General features: G+C 31.8%; 1 protein-coding gene across 2 annotated transcripts in view; it reads right to left on the reverse strand.

Moving 5' to 3' along the window:
• The window catches only part of LOC107440641 (uncharacterized), a 168,669-nt gene that overhangs the window by 86,455 nt on the left and 62,847 nt on the right, over positions 1–19,367 (reverse strand). For both annotated transcript variants that reach the window (XM_087155637.1, XM_087155636.1), the window contains exons 3-4: positions 9,424–9,489; positions 4,996–5,131 (exon numbers count right to left, since the gene is read on the reverse strand). In XM_087155637.1, coding sequence (XP_087011763.1) covers positions 4,996–5,131; positions 9,424–9,489 — 202 coding nt within the window. The remainder of the gene's footprint in view (positions 1–4,995; positions 5,132–9,423; positions 9,490–19,367) is intronic.

Below are 19,367 nucleotides of genomic sequence, written 5' to 3' on the forward strand. Positions count from 1 at the left end.
TTCATAAAATAAAGGATATCTCCAACATTTCACGCAATAACTCCAACTTCCTGTATTAGTTACTTAGTAGAAGTTAGTATTTACCATTTGTAACAATTTATTCTCACTAATTTAATGCGATTAGATGACATTATATGCTCTTAATCTGCTCATCATAATAAAAATTGTTTCATTTCTCTGGAGAAAATGCTATCAAACAAATACAAACATGTAAGAAGGCGTGTTGAAAAACCTGACAGATTTTCTGATGAAGAAGTAATTCATACTCTCAGTCATCAATGTTACACCCAAGATTTCGAATCAATTAACTTGACACTTGAGTAAGTCACAATGTGCTTTTCTTTTTCTTAGTCTCTACGCATGTTGAGTTGGTCTTAACAAAACACAACGTGGGCGGCATACTGTCTGTCAGTCTCACCTCAGATCGATGAACTTTGACCCACACCAGCAACGAACTAGAGTGCTGAGTTACCAATCAAGCAAAGAAGAATTACAAATCTCGAACTTTTTGTTCTTTGCGGTTTTTTCCCTCCTTTTAAACTTGAATTGTTTTTTATTTCTTTGTTAGCAATCATTTTATCATTGATAGCTATTAAAATAAAAGATGAGTTGAATTTGAGTCTTAGAAAGATTCAAAAATTTTTAAGCGGAATCATGTTTTTATTTATTTATTTTTACTTATTTATATATTTTTATTTATTTATTTATTTTATTATTAAATAACAGGAATATTGGTTTTAGAAAAAGAACTGTCATATACTATGAGAATGATTATCAGAAAAAAATATTTCTGCATTCTTGAATTTGCTTATTTTATTACGAATTTCTAAGTTAGATGAGAAATGCTGATGCAATTATTTGCAAATGCATATCCATTCAGAATTTTATTAACTATATTTTTATTAGGAAAAAATATATTTTAAAACTTACTGTTTTTTTTTCTCTTTTTTATAGCAATTTTACTTAAGCAATTCCATATAAAAAACCTTAATATTAAATAAAAAATGAATTATTGGTTGAATGCAAGCCAATTACAGGTTTAAAAAATCAATACTGCCTAAAAAACGTTCCAAACTCATGGAACCGTAGAGTTCCACGGAACACCATTTGGGAACACCTGCACTAGACTGTCAGCTGATTGGAGAATGCATAATAATAATAGGAAGGACCGTACGGATAACACTTGTTCCTTTAAAAGAACATACTATTCCTTCTTAAGTTTTCACCTCTTTGAGCAGAACATTAGTCGTTTTTTACGTATTATGAATCTGTCATTATTACGTATTATGTATTTTCCGCATTATGTAGATTATGTATTTTACGTATTTATTACGTATTATGTATTTTCTTTCAATGACATTAAGTGCTAAATTAACAATGCTTCAACTTGATCAAAATTATTATTTTTGCTACTATTTCTTTAATTCTCAGTTAAACGTCCATTCATTTATGCGTCGATTTAATCAGACCTCTAAAAGGCGTATTGATAAAGCTTTATTCAGCAAGTGCCATGACGCAGAATATTTTGGCAGAAATGATGATAACGGCTAACAGTACAGAAACGATCGTCAGTCTTTTTGAGTTGTATACCTTCGATCTATATTTTAAAATAATTTAGAACAAATGCATTGAAATAGGTTTGAGAACTGACGAAAGATTTTTTTTAACAAATATAAAAATAGATGATTTATAATGCATGTTTTCCGCTTTTTTATGGAGTATGCAGTTGAATATAGCGTATATTTTGTGCTGCATTAAGCTAAACTACGTAAAATAAAGCACAAATTATTGTACGAAAATGGATATACATTATGCTTGATTGTCAAAACCTGAAACCTAAGCTTGATTGTTGAAACTTAAAAAGATAGAAAATAAAACTGCAATAAAGAAAAAAGTGACTTAACCAAAAAGAAAAAGGCACAAAATTCAGCAAGAAAGCTAAATAAAACTAAAGACGTGCAAAAATCCCTATATCAGGAATTCTAATTAAATGTTTGAATTTACTTCTTTTAAAACCATTCAACACTGTTCTTCAGCTTATAACCTAGACTCCTGGTAACCGTTCCATATTTTTAAAAATTCTGGCATTTTAATTAATTACATTTCTCGTACATATTTCGATCTTTCCTGAAATTGAAAATCGATTTCATTTCTATTCCTACACTTGCACACCTGGGTCTCTCTTCCTAAACGTTTCACACATTTTTTGTTCTTATCTTCCTTTTTTTATTTAATTATCTTGCTCAATCTTGCTTCTCTTTCCCATTCAGTTATATCATTTTCATCTGATTACAGCTTGTTTGTCTCCTATTTTCTTCTACCATTTTGTGTTTTGGCACTGCTAAAAAATTCTTGTTTAAAGAACTGAAAAAATATTTCCATTTTTATGCAATAATCTGTGCTTTATGTTGCATTGTTTAACATTATTTTATTAGTGTGGTTTATGACATCGTGTTTTTGGCCATTTTATGAGCTTTTATACCTTGAATATTTACTTCTTGTAAATAAAAATTCTGTAACGAGATTTTGAAAAGTAATCATAATTAATATCACAATGATTCTGGGTCATTACATGCATAAATATCATGTAAAAACCGAAACTAACATTAAAAATAAATCTGGGTTAATAGACCTTGTTTCATTAATAACAATAAAAAAAGAATTCATCATGAATACGTGATGACAAAAACTTTCTTTGAAGATTAAGATGAGGAATATTAAAATAACGCTTATGATAAATAAAATGCTTTATTAAGGTTAACTTAGCGTAAATGTTAATAACTGTTTGTCGGAAAAAAAGCAGTAACATTAAAGTAGCTTTACGGTTTCATTAAATGACAATTCAACTCCATTTTGTGAAAGTGTTTCATCTTACACGTGTCTTTTTATGTCTTTTGTTGCCTTCAAAACTGGCATTTTGGGGTGAGAAAAAATAAATTTATACATTACATAATTTATAGCGATGCTTATTCTTTCTAAATCATCATTTATTATCCTAACATGACATCTTAATGTTTACGAAAATAGTTTTGTAAATGCTGTGCTAAAAGTGCCCTGGGAAGCAAATTGTTTTGTTGCATTTATACAAATATTTGATCTTGTATAATTCGGGTATGAGGATTTTAAACCTAAAATTAGTTTTGCTCTTAAAGCTACAGATTGTTTTAACTCAAATATTTCGTCTATTTTTGTCAAAACGTACAAGTTTGAAAAAGTTATCAGGGGGTCGCGTAACAACAAACTTCTGGGGGAGTTAAGGTACATCATCAAGATTAAAATTGGATAGAAATTCCTTCCTGAAAATGTCACTGTAAGCGGCTAGGGGTGCTGCACTATCATGACCTGTTCAGAAGCACACAAATAAACTCATAATTTCGACGCACCCCCTAACGGCGTATTATGACATTTCCGGACATGGGTCTATATGCAATTTTAATCCTAGTGATGAACCCTAACTCTCCCAGAAAGTGGTTGAATCATTTATGTGACCTCCTGTTGTAGATAACGTTGTGAAATCCATATGATAAATTAAATACCTGATATTAAATTGTAAGCAGTTCTTAAAAAATATTTTATATGCAACAGTTTGCGCTATCAGAACAATGTAATCCGAATCCTTGTTGAAAATTTTAGATCGCGTCGAACCATAATACTATTAAAATTTGCAACAAATGAAATAAGGTGCTAAATAGAGTCGTAATATCTTACGTGGTAAGACTTTATTACATAAAACTATTTTTTTCCTTGAACTTAAACATGATTATGCATTATTAAGTTTGCAAAAATATTTTCCCTCGGTTATGGTTCACTCGGAAATGTTAAATTTGTTCTACTCTTTATACTGGATTTACGGCATCAGAATAAGCATGCCTTAGAATAAGCATGTGTTTGATTCATAGATAAATTTGCCGGGTTATATCAGACTTAATCGTTAATGTTCACTCCCAAGTACTAAGTTTCGAAGAAATTAAAAAAGGCATATGATTACAAGAGCTATTTTTTACGTAAGCTCTGTAATCATACAATATTATTCTGCTAGATGATAAACCATAATAGTTATTAGGTGTACCGGAAAGTAATGTCTCTTTGTTACGTTTGATATTTGTCATCAATATTTTTATTTTAATCAATAATGTATTCATCCTAGTTAGCAACAAGCTTTCAATGCCGAATCAAATATGAATCGAAAAAAAATGAATTAGTGCTTAAGACTATTTAATGGGCAAAAAGGACATTACTTTCCAATTCCCCTAATATTTATCATTTTCGTACAATACAGTGAAAATTTGCTGCAACCATAATGAAAAATAATATAAACCTTGTCTCCCTTAGTATACAAAAAAATGTGACTACTTGAAAATTTTTTACTAAAAAATACATAATCATCTTTTTAAACATCTTTACTATAAATGTAATTAACTTAACTCATACCGCTGCTAAAGCAATACATTGTATTCAAGTAAAACTAATTACCAGAACTTCAGCTGGTTTAATGACAGCTTACTTAAACAAATTATGTAAATCTCTCAATATAAACAATTAATAACAAAATTTCAACATTAATTATCCTAACACGTATCTTACGATTAAACAAAATATAGAAAATTTTTGCATTAAACCTGCTAAACCTCTTTCTCTAACAACCATTCCCGTTAACAATCTCACCGAATATTTAACAACTTTAATTCATCAAAATCCATCTCTACGAGTAACAAATTAAATCGTGAGCTCTAATACGCTCTCCCCGCCTCTTTAACAAATACTTCCTACAAATAAGTATTTGACCTATAACTCGATTATAGGTAGTCATTAATTTCTAAAGGTATAGATGAAATCATCAGAATTGCGATATTTCTTTGGAATGCAGACACCTGATATTTGTGATCATGAAACGATCAAATCCATACATATTCATGGCATTTTTGTTAACGTCGACTTATTGCGTTTTCTAATAAGATACAACTAAAAAGATTGAAACTTAATCTACTTGGTTACCTTGTTGGAAGGGCAAGATTAGTCCTCTTTGACAAGCGATAAGCTTTTTGCATCCGATTGGAGCCCCGAACAACCTTAACTCCCTGGAAAGCTGTAGCTTGATCATCCAAGCCAAATTTGCGAATGAGATCAAAACCTGTGCAAAGAAAAGATAAAGGTTAAATAATAGATTTTATTAAGGATTTTATGAGGAAAAGATGTTTTGCTTTATTAAAAATATATATTTTTGAACGTTGTCCTGATCGTTGTAACGAAAGTACAAATGCATTAATATATATATAGATATATATGTATGTCAAAATATTGAGAAAATATGAAAAATAATAAAGATTAATGACCAGAGAAGAAAAAAAATTATTAAATTAAAATTAATTTTTAAAAATATTTTTAAAAATTTTTATTTATCTGAAAGACGGAACATGTATATATATATATATATATATATATATATATATATATATATATATATATATATATATATATATATATATATATATATATATATATATATATATATATATATATATATATATATATATATATATATATATATATATATATATATATATATATATATATATATATATATATATATATAATGCTATGTGTGCGTATGCACTAAAAACATTGTACCGATTAAATTTAACAATGCAGTTTTTTTTGTTATTTGTGGGGTGAGGTAATATTCATCAGTTCCTATATTTTTATGACAAGAGTTTTGGTGATTTTGAAAACTAAAAATTTCTAAGCGTAGTTATCTACCTTTTTATATTTAACCTTTATTACATGTCATCTAGTGATCCACATTTTGAAATCTAAAATCCAATGGAGTTTTGAAATTTGGAGCATTATATCACAAACGCCGAGTAGTCAAAATTATTCTTATTTATTACTAATTATCGAACTACCCTGTTAAAAATTGCGGTATAAAGTACTTTGGTGCATCATTCATAAAATCTATTTTTATTGTAAAATATTTTACCGTAGTTTTTACAATAATATTCATTTAATTAAAGTAATTAAGTGATTGTACGGTAATTATTGCTCTAAGAATTATGGTACGACAAATGTTTTGTTCCGTAACATGCTCCGGTAAAAATAGATTTTACTGTAAAAAAGTATCTGAGTGCCAATACTTTTTACGGTAACTTGACCCTAAATATTTTACAGTGTATAGATATTTTATTTCTCAAAATCGTTATTACGTATTCCATTGACATTTGTTTGTAACGTTATCCTTTAATATATATCAATTTTCAATATTTTTTTAAGTGTTCAAATTAATAATAGTTTCATAATACTTTTCAATATTTTCATAGTTTTTCAACCTAAAAATAAAAGTATAAAAAGCTTATCATTGCAAAGAATAATCCATTAAAAATTTAAGCAATAAAATATCTCAAAACTTATTTTATTATAGCTTTTTTTTGCATAGATGTGATTAGTATTCCCTTTTATTCGCTGCCCTCAAGTAAAGTATTTAACTTAACAAGGTCTTTTTTAAATTAATGTTTATTTTTTATAAATGTCAGTAATATTATTTAAAGCTCATATTATTAGTTGTTATATTAGATCAGCATAATCATAAATGCTGATTTACAAACATCTTCATAAAATCTTCGATAATAAAACGCGCATTAATAAACGCGAAAATTACAGAGATTGGATAAATCATTACAAAAATGTAAATTAAAACAGTTAATGTCTTTATCACATCGCAGTATCATGTGAATGTTAGGTTTGTGGCCCGCGGGCCAGTCACGCACTACCTTCATAACATTTTATGACTCTTTTTAGACCTTGCCTAATGAAGGTAATTTAAAGAGCAGAAGATATATGTAGGTAGTTGTAATGAAAAGGTGTAGGATTTAAAAAAAATTTATTCTAACGCTTCTTTAAAAGCACTTGTTTTGTGGGTGCTGTATTTTGAACTAACCCAAGTTAAAATTCTTGATGGTTCCATCAAAGTTGTTGTTGTTATGATGGTTTCAGTGTGATTCATGATGGTCCAACATTGTTTGATGATCACCATCATCCAACATTTTCCTTCATGCATTCATGGTTTTTGATATGCCAAAAAACATCCATCATTCCATGATGGAAAATGCTACTTTCATACTACGATGGTTAACCAGCAAGAGATTCTCATGGTGATCTGTGAGGCTCCATGATGGTTCCAACTATACATTTCTATGATGGTTTAATAATAATAAATGCTGGTTCAGCAGGAATATACCATCAAAACAATTTTTTTTCAATGTTGGCCCATCATAAATCAGACATTGTTTGATGATCAGCATCATCCAACATTTTCCTTCATGTGTTCATGGTTTTTGATATGCCAAGATCCATCGTTCCATGATGGAAAATGCTACTTTCATACTACGATTGTTAACCATCAAGAGATTCTCATGGTGATCTGTGAGGGTCCATGATGGTTCCAACTATACATTTCTATGATGGTTTAATAATAGTTAATGCTGGTTCAGCAGGAATATACCATCAAAATAATTTTTTTTCAATGTTGGCCCATCATAAATCAAACATTGTTTGATGATCACCATCATCCAACATTTTCCTTCATGCGTTCATGGTTTTTGATATGCCAACAAACATCCATCATTCCATGATGGAAAATGCTACTTTCATACCACGATGGTTAACCATCAAGATATTCTCATGGTGATCTGTGAGGGTCCATGGTGGTTCCAACTATACATTTCTATGATGGTTTAGTAATAATTAATGCTGGTTCAGCAAGAATATACCATCAAAACAATTTTTTTTAATGTTGGCCCACCATAAATTAGACCGAATTCCTATATTGGGATGATGGTTGTTCATTATCGTTTTTTCGTTTCCAAATGTTGGATCGATCGATCCAACATTTGATTTCTAAGAAAATACGATGGAAATATCTGATGGTTCAAAATGAACAAACCATCAAAACAAGTTGCTATTCTTATGCTGGACCATCATAAATCAGACCGAATTATTACATTGGGGTGATGGTTACTTATGCTGGTTACCATCCAAAAATATAAAAATTCATGATGGAATTATTGATGGTTATCATCAAGATTATGTTGGTTCATCAATGGAAATCCATCAAAAATTTTGACTTGGGAAACTATACAATATTTATCACACAAATAAAAGCTATAGATATATTTTAAAATAAATATAATGATTATAATTTTAATCATCGGTTACTAAACTTACATTTTTTTCTAACTGAACTAACATTCTTACAGTTATGAATAAATTTTTGCTACATAGTTTTCATCTTTAATTGCCCTTTTTACATATAACTAAATGAAGAAAATAGTTAAGAGGACGCCATACCATGGGAGAAACTTTTTGTCACAAATTCTACTTCCCCTTCATAACTAGTAATTTAAAATTTAAAGTATAGAAAAATTGAGTTTAGGAAAACCTAGAGTAGGCCATGAAGTTTCAATTGCTGAAAAAAATACTTTAAACTATCAAAATACATATAAATTATTGGAAGAGAACATCAAAATTGCGTAGTTCTAAGCTTTCTTCTCATAAATTATTTTCATTTTGATATTTTGAAAATATCTTTGAACATCATTATTTGAAACATCGTGCCGTACTCTAAGTTTGCCTGAACTCCCTCATTCCGCATTTTAAATTTTGAATTAGTTATGGAGTTGAAAGAGATTTTAAGATGAAACATTTGTCCAATAGTATAGTGTCCTCTTAAGACAATAAGATATCTTAATTTAAAAAATAAACTTAAATCGCTATTTGAGTTTTTAATTTTTATTTCAGTGAATAGATATAAAAAAAACTAATAAGACAAGAATTAAATCTTAAATAATCTGTTAGTGTACGTTTGAAGAAACAAATGTAACTCTACAATTATGTAATATAACCATTATCAATGCATTGTCAATGAAAAATATAATTTGTTAAAATTAATCATAATCGAGGTTTATGTGGTTTTCTTCTCTATGTAACGCAAATGCAGGTTAGTTCCATCAAAAAAACCTCCACGAAGGCAAATTTCTTCCAATACTTGATCCGGGAGTTCCCTTGTCTTCTGGATTGGGTTCAAAATTACAAGGCTACGAAATTGAACATTAATTGTCGTAAACCCAAAAAATTGGATCGGCTGTTCAACGACGGTTATAAAATAAAATAAAATGAGTTTATCTTAAGAAGTAATGGAACTATCCTTATATTTTAAAAATGATAATAAAACGATGTGAAATACAACGACAGCCAAATGGTTGAAAAAAATTTTTTGTTAATTGACTCTAGCTCTGATTAGTTACCTATGAGTTATTTATAATTTAATAGTTACAATTGGGCAGCTGTTGAACTTTGAGAGTTGTGATGCTAACAGATGTTGTGGTATTGTATAATGATGTTGCGTTAATTTCAGAAAGAAATGCTACAAACCTGGCAAATCATCTTCCCCAATTCGAATGTCTGGACAGATTGTATTGACTTCATACTCAGGAATTTCTGTAAAAATCAAATGGAATTAAAAACAAAATCTGACAGCAATAAATGATTTTAAACGCTATAAGCATATTTTAAAGAAAATTATAGAAAGCATTGCAAAGATAATAATAATTGTAGAAAAAAATATGATTAAAATTTTAAAATAAGCGATTATGATTATGAAACGTCAACAACGAAGTAGACTCTTTGAAACTTAACATTGGCTGATGCAAATTAATGTCTGTATCGACTAAGTGTTTGATACAAATGAGTATTCATGTCGACTAAGAGTCTGTGTCAGCGAAATTGTGACTAAGAGCGGCTAGGGGCACTTCCTTATTATGACCACGTCAACAACGAAGTAGACTCTTTGAAACTAAACATTGGCTGATGCAAATGAATGTCTGTATCGACTAAGTGTTTGATACAAATGAATATTCATGTCGACTAAGAGTCTGTGTCAGCGAAATTGTGACTAAGAGCGGCTAGGGGCACTTCCTTATTATGACCACGTCAACAACGAAGTAGACTCTTTGAAACTAAACATTGGCTGATGCAAATGAATGTCTGTATCGACTAAGTGTTTGATACAAATGAATATTCATGTCGACTAAGAGTCTGTGTCAGCGAAATTGTGACTAAGAGCGGCTAGGGGCACTTCCTTATTATGACCACGTCAACAACGAAGTAGACTCTTTGAAACTAAACATTGGCTGATGCAAATGAATGTCTGTATCGACTAAGTGTTTGATACAAATGAATATTCATGTCGACTAAGAGTCTGTGTCAGCGAAATTGTGACTAAGAGCGGCTAGGGGCACTTCCTTATTATGACCACGTCAACAACGAAGTAGACTCTTTGAAACTAAACATTGGCTGATGCAAATGAATGTCTGTATCGACTAAGTGTTTGATACAAATGAATATTCATGTCGACTAAGAGTCTGTGTCAGCGAAATTGTGATCAAGAGCGGCTGGGGGTACTTTCCTTATTTCGACTTTTCAAAAATATATGCGGAAACAGTTCATAATAGCGAAGTGCACCTAAAGGCGTATGACGACATTTCCGATCGTGGGTTCCGATACAATTTTAATCCTTCTTATCTGCCCTAACTCCGTTTGTCGTAATTTTTGTGAGATCTCCTTGTTAAATATAACTTTTTTAAACTTGTACATTTCGACTAAAAATGTCATTTAAAAAATAAAATAAAAACTATAGCTTGCAGAGGGAAACTGATTGCAGATTTGAAGTAAGTGACATGAAAATATTCAAGATACGCTAAAAAATCTCGTGCAACAGAAAAAAAACTTATTTCCAGTGTAATCTAATTTTTATCTCTTTTGATCGAATTATGGTTAATGTTGGAGACCATTTTTTTAATACTTTTAGGAGCACATTCTATTCTTGATTCATATGGTAGAAAAAGTAATAAAATAATTAAAGGTTAGAGTTAACATTCACTAAATTAATACTATTCTACAAGTTTAGAATGGTATTAATTATTTAGTGAAGGTCAACTTTTCGAAACCCAGTCGATACGAATTCTGCATCCGGCTTGCACCGACCACAGTGCTGACGTGAAATATCCTCAGTCGTAGACGGATCATGGGTTAGAGTCCCCTTGCCGTCAGGATAACCGTGGGAGGTTCTCGTGGTCTTCCTCTCTATGTAACGCAAATGCGGGTTAGCTCCATCAAAAAGTCCTCCACGAGGGCAAATTTCTCCCAATACTCGATCCAGGAGTTCCCTTGTCTTCTGGATTGGATTCAAAATTACAAGGCAACGAAGTTGAACATTAGCAGTCGTAAACCCATAAAATTGGGTCGGCTGTTCAACGACGGTTATGAAATTTTAAAAATAAAATATTCGATAAGTTTTTATAATTAAGTGTTACCTAAGATAATACTACGTCTATATACAAGAAGGAGTTAATATTTCATAATAATCAAAATAACACTCATTTAAATTTTCGTTATTGTCTTTTTCAATCATTATTTGACACATCACCCTCAAATATTTGCTCAAACAAAATGTAAACATAGCCTCTTAATGTTACAATAATAATTTAAAGTATAATCAAACACAAGACAAACTGTTCTACTTAAAGAGGATGGATTCAAATGAAACACGATATATTTTAACTCGCCAATTTTCTTTTTTACTAAAGTTTACATTGACATACGCTTGATCCCCGGCGACAAAAGGGCTCTGCCTTGGCGAGACAACTGAAGAACTGACCCTTGAAAAGAATTGAAAAGGATTAGACATGAATGTTGATGGTCGACATGTAGACAGGAAGGCGATCATCGATGAAGACAAATGACTTAAGATGAAGGTCGAGATGATCTTACGTCCATTTTGGCGGTAATCTTTAAAGAAGCCTTTAAACGTCATCATTTGCGTTTGAAAGTGTGCCGTTCATTCAGGTAATATTGAAAGGCAAATTGAAAAATATTCCTGAATTGATATAAGTGGGTGTTTTTACTTGTTCTCAGAGCAATACAGAAGCAATTCGATTTACAGTTGAATAATTTGTAACTATTTTATTCGTTCCATATGCACTTTTTATTGAGATGGTTAAGTTCAGTTTACGACTCATATAGAGTATTTTATTTATATCGTTTTTTCGACATTTAAAATAACGTTTTTTTACTTTACGGAGGAAATAATTCTGATAAATAAAATTTTGATTAATAAAACCAAAATATACGGTATTTAAATGGTTCGGTTGGCACTTTTTTAAATTATATGGTAATGCTTCACAAGAAATTCTGATTTTCAAAATTATAGCTCTTCTTACCACATATTTAGTAAAGAATACAAAATTGAAGAGTAAATTCAACCGAAAAATGTTGTTTTTTTTAGCCATGCTCTAAGGTATTATGAAAAATTTACCAACTTTTCCACATTTACCAAATTTTGTCACAGATTATGAAACCATATTTCATTTTTTATTTTGCCAAAATCATTACCAAAGCGCTTCTGTAAAAATTACCGGGCATTTTGGTGTTCTCATAGCCAGAAACAGGGTGAATTTTACCATATTTTGGTAGTTTCTACCATTCTTTTTTCTTAATGTTATAATATGGTTGGTTGGTTTTAATGCCACTTACCTCAGGGGCAAGCCTGCTTGGTGAAACCGAGCAAATTTAAGGCTGAGTGTGCGATTCTTGTTTTTCAGTGGCGCCATCTATGGCCAAGAATTCGACTTCTGCCACATCATACGTCACACCAGTTAATAAGGCGTTATCCTAGTGTTATAATTCATACCTGTCAGGTTAAATTTTGTTCATTTAGAACCAGAACTAAGTTAAAAATAAACATTTCAAAAAAAAAGGAAAACTCAACTTGAAAAAAAAACCTGTTTTTTCCCCTTAATTGAAATGTGATTTCCATGTCACTTTTTTTTAAGAAATTACTTTATAAAATGCATAGCTTGTGCTCACAAAAATAAACAAAATTTAAGAATTCTTCTGAGTACTTGAATTATTCTACTCTAGAGGACATTAATTCGTCGAATTCGCAATTTAAAAAAGAAAAATGAAAAAAATAACTACCAAAGGGGTTCGACAAAAATTGCCGGGCATTTTGGAGATCCCATCCACAGTAAATTTTACCATATATTGGTGGTTTTGATCATTCTTTTTTCTCTGTGTTATAATATACAGTATAAATAAGTGTTATAATTCATACCTGTTAGGTTAAATGCTGTTTCTTTACTGTCAGAAATTTAAAAATTGCAACAAAACAATCTTAACACGAAGAAAGGGAAAACAACACGCTTTTTCCCCTTAAATGAAATATGATTTCTATGCCTCTTTGTTTGAGAAATTGCCTAAAAAATACATAGTTTTTGCTCAAAATTTAAAAATTCTTTATATACTTGAATGATTCTATTCCAGATTAAACTAATTCACCAAATTGACAATTTCTATTCAAAAAATTAACAAAATCTCCGTTTTAAAATCTGATTAATTCTTTTCAACAATATACATTGACCAAAGTGATCGTATGCTTATTTTTGGCTGTGGTTCTTTACCAGTGAAAAGCACTTTAAATGTCATCATTTGTGTTTGTAAGTGTGCCGTTCAATCCGATAATAGGGAAACCATGAATTGAAAAATCTTCCTAAATTGATGTAAGTGGGTGTTTTTACTTATTTTTAGAGCAATTCACAAATGGTTTGATTTATATTTGAATAACTTGAAGATGAATGACTATAATTTTCATCGCTTCATACGCGCTTTTCATTCAGATGAAAAAGTTCAGTGAACGATAGATCATATTGAACTTCAAATAATGTTTTTTATTATCCTTTCATGACAAGATGTGACAGTTTTATTATAGAGTAATTCCAATCACGGCACCCACTACCAAAAAGAAAATTTTATCCTAATATAACCACAGAATAATTTTATTTTATAACCGTCGTTGAACAGCCGACCCAATTTTGGGTTTACGACAACTAATGTTAAACTCCGTAGCCTTGTAATTTCGAACCCAATACAGAAGACAAGGGAACTCCTGGATCAAGTATAGGGAGAAATTTGTCTTCTTCTACGGCTTTTTAATGGAGCTAACCCGCATTTGCGTTACATGGAGAGGAAAAACACGAAAACCTCCCACACTTTGAGACTGATGTCAATCAAAGAATAAATATTGTTGATATGTGCATTTATAAAGCAACTTAAATTTAAGTACTGAGACTTACGTAATTGGCTAAAATTATACTTTGATCCCTTTTCTGAGATGACACACTATGTAAAAGAAATATTTTAATTTATTTCAGAATCGGCTTTTTGATGGAACTAACCCACATTTGCGGTACATGGAGAGGAAAACCACGTAAACCTCCCACGGTTAGTCTGACGGCAAGGGGACTCTGTCCCTTGATCCACAGGGGATGCCTGTCCCATGATACCACTGAGGATATTTTACGATAGCACGGTGGTCGGTGAGAGCTGGGTGCATAATTCATATAGACCAGCCATTGCTGGGATTCGAACTCGATTCACCTAATTGGAAGGCGAACGCTCTATCACATGAACCACCACTGCTCCTACGGAAGAATTAAGGTGTGAATGTGTTATCTTTGTGTTTGGCTCGTAGAGAAATGTGGTGCCTGTATTTGATGTTCCAACTTCTATATTGAGTACCTATAACGAATGCCTATGTTTGGTGTCCCAAAAATTACCCATGGTGTGAAAATTTAATTTAAATAAAATGAACAAAATCAATTTAGATAGAAATGTATAGCCTACTGCAGTCCACTTATGAAACCAATCATTTATTATTTTCATCTGACTTTAAAAAAATGCTTGCATAATTCCTCTAAAGATTGTATTCCTGATAGAGAAAAACAATAAATGCTGCAGCATGGTAGATCATTCCAACTGGAAATATGTGCACATAAGTATTGAAATTTTACCTTACAACTGTACCACGTTGAAAATTATTTCGATGCTGTTTATAAATTTTAATAGATGGTCCACAAAAATCAATTATATTTGAAATGTCAATTCTGTTCAAATATCATCGCTGTTTTTATAAACTAAACGATGAGATAAGGTTTACCATCATGGTCCGTAGACAATTTGCTTTAAAATCATCGAATAAAAAATTTATTAAGAAATCGGGGAAAGAGTTATCCCTCTTACATTTTAAAATAGAAGTTAGAATTTCAATTCAACTTAATGAATATTCTTTAAAATTTCTTTTAATTTAAGTAAAATCCACAAAGATTCAGAACATATAAGAAATGTTCCATATGTATAAATTTGAATACACATAACTCAATATTAATACGTATAATATTTTTTTCAAATCATAGCTTTAGGTGCAAAATCTCTTATAGTTCCTATACGTCATATCTTTTATGTTTCATATTTCTAACAAGCAAGTTTCAGCATTTCTTTTAACTGATATCAAATCCAAAAGGAGTCAAAACATTTATGAACTATTTCATTTGTATAGTTTTTAATACACATAAACATATATATAATATTTTTTTCAAATTATAGCTTTATGTGCAAAATCTCTTATAAACTGCTGTTTGTAGAAAATGCAACACCATGAAGGAATCATCAGAATCAAATGAAATTCGCAGCAAATGTCAATTATAGGATATTATGCAAATTAATAAAGTTTCAGAGCCATCGCGCGTGCGTGGCGCGCGCAGCGCCCTCTGAATTGATGCTGAAAGCGTATAAATAAAGTGCTGTAGCGGGACGTTGAAAATAGTCTATGATTATTTGTTAGTGGCAAACGTTTAGTGAGACCTGAGTATGCCTCCACGACGGAAGAATAAGAAATTCAAGCAACTTACGGAGTTTGAACGAGGGAGGATAATCGGCCTTCGAGAAGGAGGATTTTCCTATCGCGCAATAGCAGCTCGTATGCAGCGGAACAGTTCCACAGTGATGCAAGTTTGGAAGCAGTGGACCGACGAGCACCGAACAACTCGAAAAACAGGCACTGGACGACAGAAGGTGACGTCAGAGCGCGATGATCGACACCTGCTCCGCATGGCGGTGAATGATCGCACAGCTTCCTCCAGGCAGCTGGCAGCACATTGGTCTACTGCTACAGGTGTACAATTGTCGGCTTCGTCAATTCGTCGTCGTCTGCTGCGCCGTGGATTGCGTGCAAGGGTGCCATTATACAGGATTCCCCTCACGGCGGATCATCGACGGCTGCGTCGGCAGTGGGCTCTTGAGCACAGAGACTGGCGAGCTGATTGGCACCAAGTTGTCTTTTCAGATGAATCACGCTTCAATTTGTGGACCCATGATGGCCGTGTTCGTGTTAGACGTTATGCCGGTCAACGCTGCCTTCCTGAGTGTATTATTGAACGACATAGTGGTCGAACACCCGGAGTTATGGTCTGGGGTGCGATTTCGTATCATGGACGATCCAATTTGATACGAATTGAGGGTAATCTCAATAGCAACAGATACGTCCGTGAAGTGCTACAGCCCGAAGTCGTTCCTTTCCTTCAAGGCATCCCTGGAGCTATCTTTCAGCAGGATAATGCACGCCCACATGTTGCGCGGACTGTTAGAGACTTCTGTTCAGCACAACGCACGCAACTTCTTCCTTGGCCTGCTTATTCGCCGGATATGTCGCCTATTGAGCACGTGTGGGATATGGTTGGTCGGCGTCTCACTCGTGATCCGCGTCCTGCAGTTTCCAAAGACGAACTTTGGTTGCGCATACAAGCGATATGGAATTCTCTTCCTCAAGCAGATATTCAACATCTGTTTGACTCCATGCCACGTCGTATAGCAGCACTTATTGCAGCGCGTGGTGGCTGCACCAAATACTGATTTCGGACGCTTAATTTGTTTCTTTTGTTTCGAAAATTTCATCATTTATTTGTATCAGTACAAGTCGTTTCTGCATTAAATTTCATTTGATTCTGATGATTCTTTCATGGTGTTGCATTTTCTACAAACAGCAGTTTAGTTCTCATGCGTCATACCTTTGCGTTTCATATTTCTTACAAGCAAGCTTTAACATTTCTTTTAACTTAAATCCGCAAGAATTCAAAACTTATATTAAATGTTCTATATTTATAGTTTTAAATATACATAAATATATATGTAATATATCTTTCAAATGATAGCTTTATGGGCAATATCTCTTATAGTTCCTATATGTCTTATCTTCATGTTTCCTATTTCTAACAAGTAACTTTCAGCATTTCTTTTAACTGATATCAAATCCACAAGGAGTCAGAACATCTATGAACTGCTCCATATGTGCAGTTTTTAATACGCATAAACATATAACATTTCTTTAGAATGATAGCTTTATGCGCGAAATCTCTTATAATTCCTATAAGTATCATCTTCATGTTTCATATTTCTAACAAGTAACTTTCAGCATTTCTTTTAACTGATATCAAATCCACAAGGAGTCAGAACATCTATGAACTGCTCCATATGTGCAGTTTTTAATACGCATAAACATATAACATTTCTTTATAATGATAGCTTTATGCGCGAAATCTCTTATAGTTCCTATAAGTATTATCTTCATGTTTCATATTTCTAACAAGTAACTTTCAGCATTTCTTTTAACTGATATCAAATCCACAAGGAGTAAAAAAATCTATGTGTAGTTTTTAATGCACATAAGCATATAATATTTCTTTCAAATAATAGCTTTATGCGCAAAATCTCTTACAGTTCTTATCCATCTTATCTTTGCCTTTCATATTTTTAACAAGCAAGCTTTAACATTTCTTTTAACTTAAATCCACAAAGATTCAAAACATATATGAACCATTCAATATGTATATATTTTTAATGCACATAAACATATATTAATGTAGATAATATTTCGTTCAAATGATAGCTTTACACTCAAAATCTTTTATTGTTGTAATACGTCATATCTTAACGTCTCATATTTCTAACAGTTCCCTTTATCAATCAATGTTTTTTTTCTTTCCTTACGCTATCATTGAAAATGTTTAGCAGTAGTTCCTAAACATTTTGATCTCTAAAAAAATTGCGGTCTGTGAACCGTAGTAAGTAGTTGGGGTATATTTTTGTGAATGATGACTGTATCATCTCGTGTGGGAAGATAAGTGGTGTATTTTATTTGTGTTATTCCTCTAGCCTTGGGTTCTTTTAAGTAAAGTGTTGTTTCGGGGACATATTTTTTCCCTCACTGACTTCATAGAATTGTTTCAATCTAATTGACGAGACACGCCCTCGCATTGTGATGAGCTCATTATACCTCCTATTTTAGTCACTTTGTTAATTTCTGTATCTTGTCGGTCTGATAGTTGCCATAGCAGATTTTTTTACTTCTATACTGCTTAAATTAATTGGGACAGAGTGAAAAAATCGTTATTTTTTTAAAAAAAAAATAATAAAGAATAAAAATAATCGTTATTTTTATTCATATTATGTCCAAATTATGCTCTTATATATGCCAATGGCTAATTTTATTTTATTTTATAAGCGGTAATGAATTGTCGACCTATTTTTGGCTTACTACTGTCAATGATAAACTATATAGCCATGTAATTTTTAACACAACTCAAAAGACAAGGCGACTTTTGGAATAAGCATTGAGACCAACTGGATCTCACAACCAAAAAGAAAGTTTTATCCTAATATAACCACGAAAGTATTTTATTTAGGCCAGAGAACTTCTGAACTAAGTATTGGGCGAAATATACTTTCGTGGAGGACATTTCGGTGGAACCAAACCACATTTACGTTACATACAGGGGAAAGTCACAAAGACCTTTCCCAGTTATCTCGGCAGCAAATGGATTCTAATCCAGGATCTGTTTATCACGGAAGATAGTTTACGTCAGCACACTGGTTCATGCTAGCCAAGAACAAAATTGGAATCAACCAACCGTCGCTGGCATTCGAACTTGGGTCACTCCATTGCAAAGAGAATACTCCATCCCCTAAGCTACCGTGGCTGCCGGTGGCTAATTGAAAAATATAACGTTTTGCAAACATCATCGTCACTTTGAAATGCACCAGGATAATCCAATTGCCGAGCTCTTCAGTTTTTTATGTCAGTATGTCTTTAGGCTCTTCAGCTTCTCATGTCAGTATGTCTTTAGGTTAATTAAAAATGCACGAAGATTTACTCATTCAGTCTGAATTTGCTCAAGATTATTGTAATGAAATTTTCCACTTATATAGACTCAACATACACAGCATAAAATAAATCAAGCTAGATGAGCAATAATTTAAATATTTCCTTATTTGCCTAAAATAATCTGTCTTATTGGAATAAGTCTTTAAAGTGCTACGCTGAATATAAAATATTGTCCTTCAGCACATTGTACTATGACGATAAAAAATTTGCAAAATTTGGTAATGACGCGAAATTGTTTTTATTTCATGAGCGTCAAACCAGATTT

Source organism: Parasteatoda tepidariorum, chromosome 12 (assembly GCF_982258835.1).
Source record: "Parasteatoda tepidariorum strain Cologne lab strain chromosome 12, Ptep-v5.0, whole genome shotgun sequence".
In the NCBI taxonomy this organism is placed as follows: domain Eukaryota; kingdom Metazoa; phylum Arthropoda; class Arachnida; order Araneae; family Theridiidae; genus Parasteatoda; species Parasteatoda tepidariorum.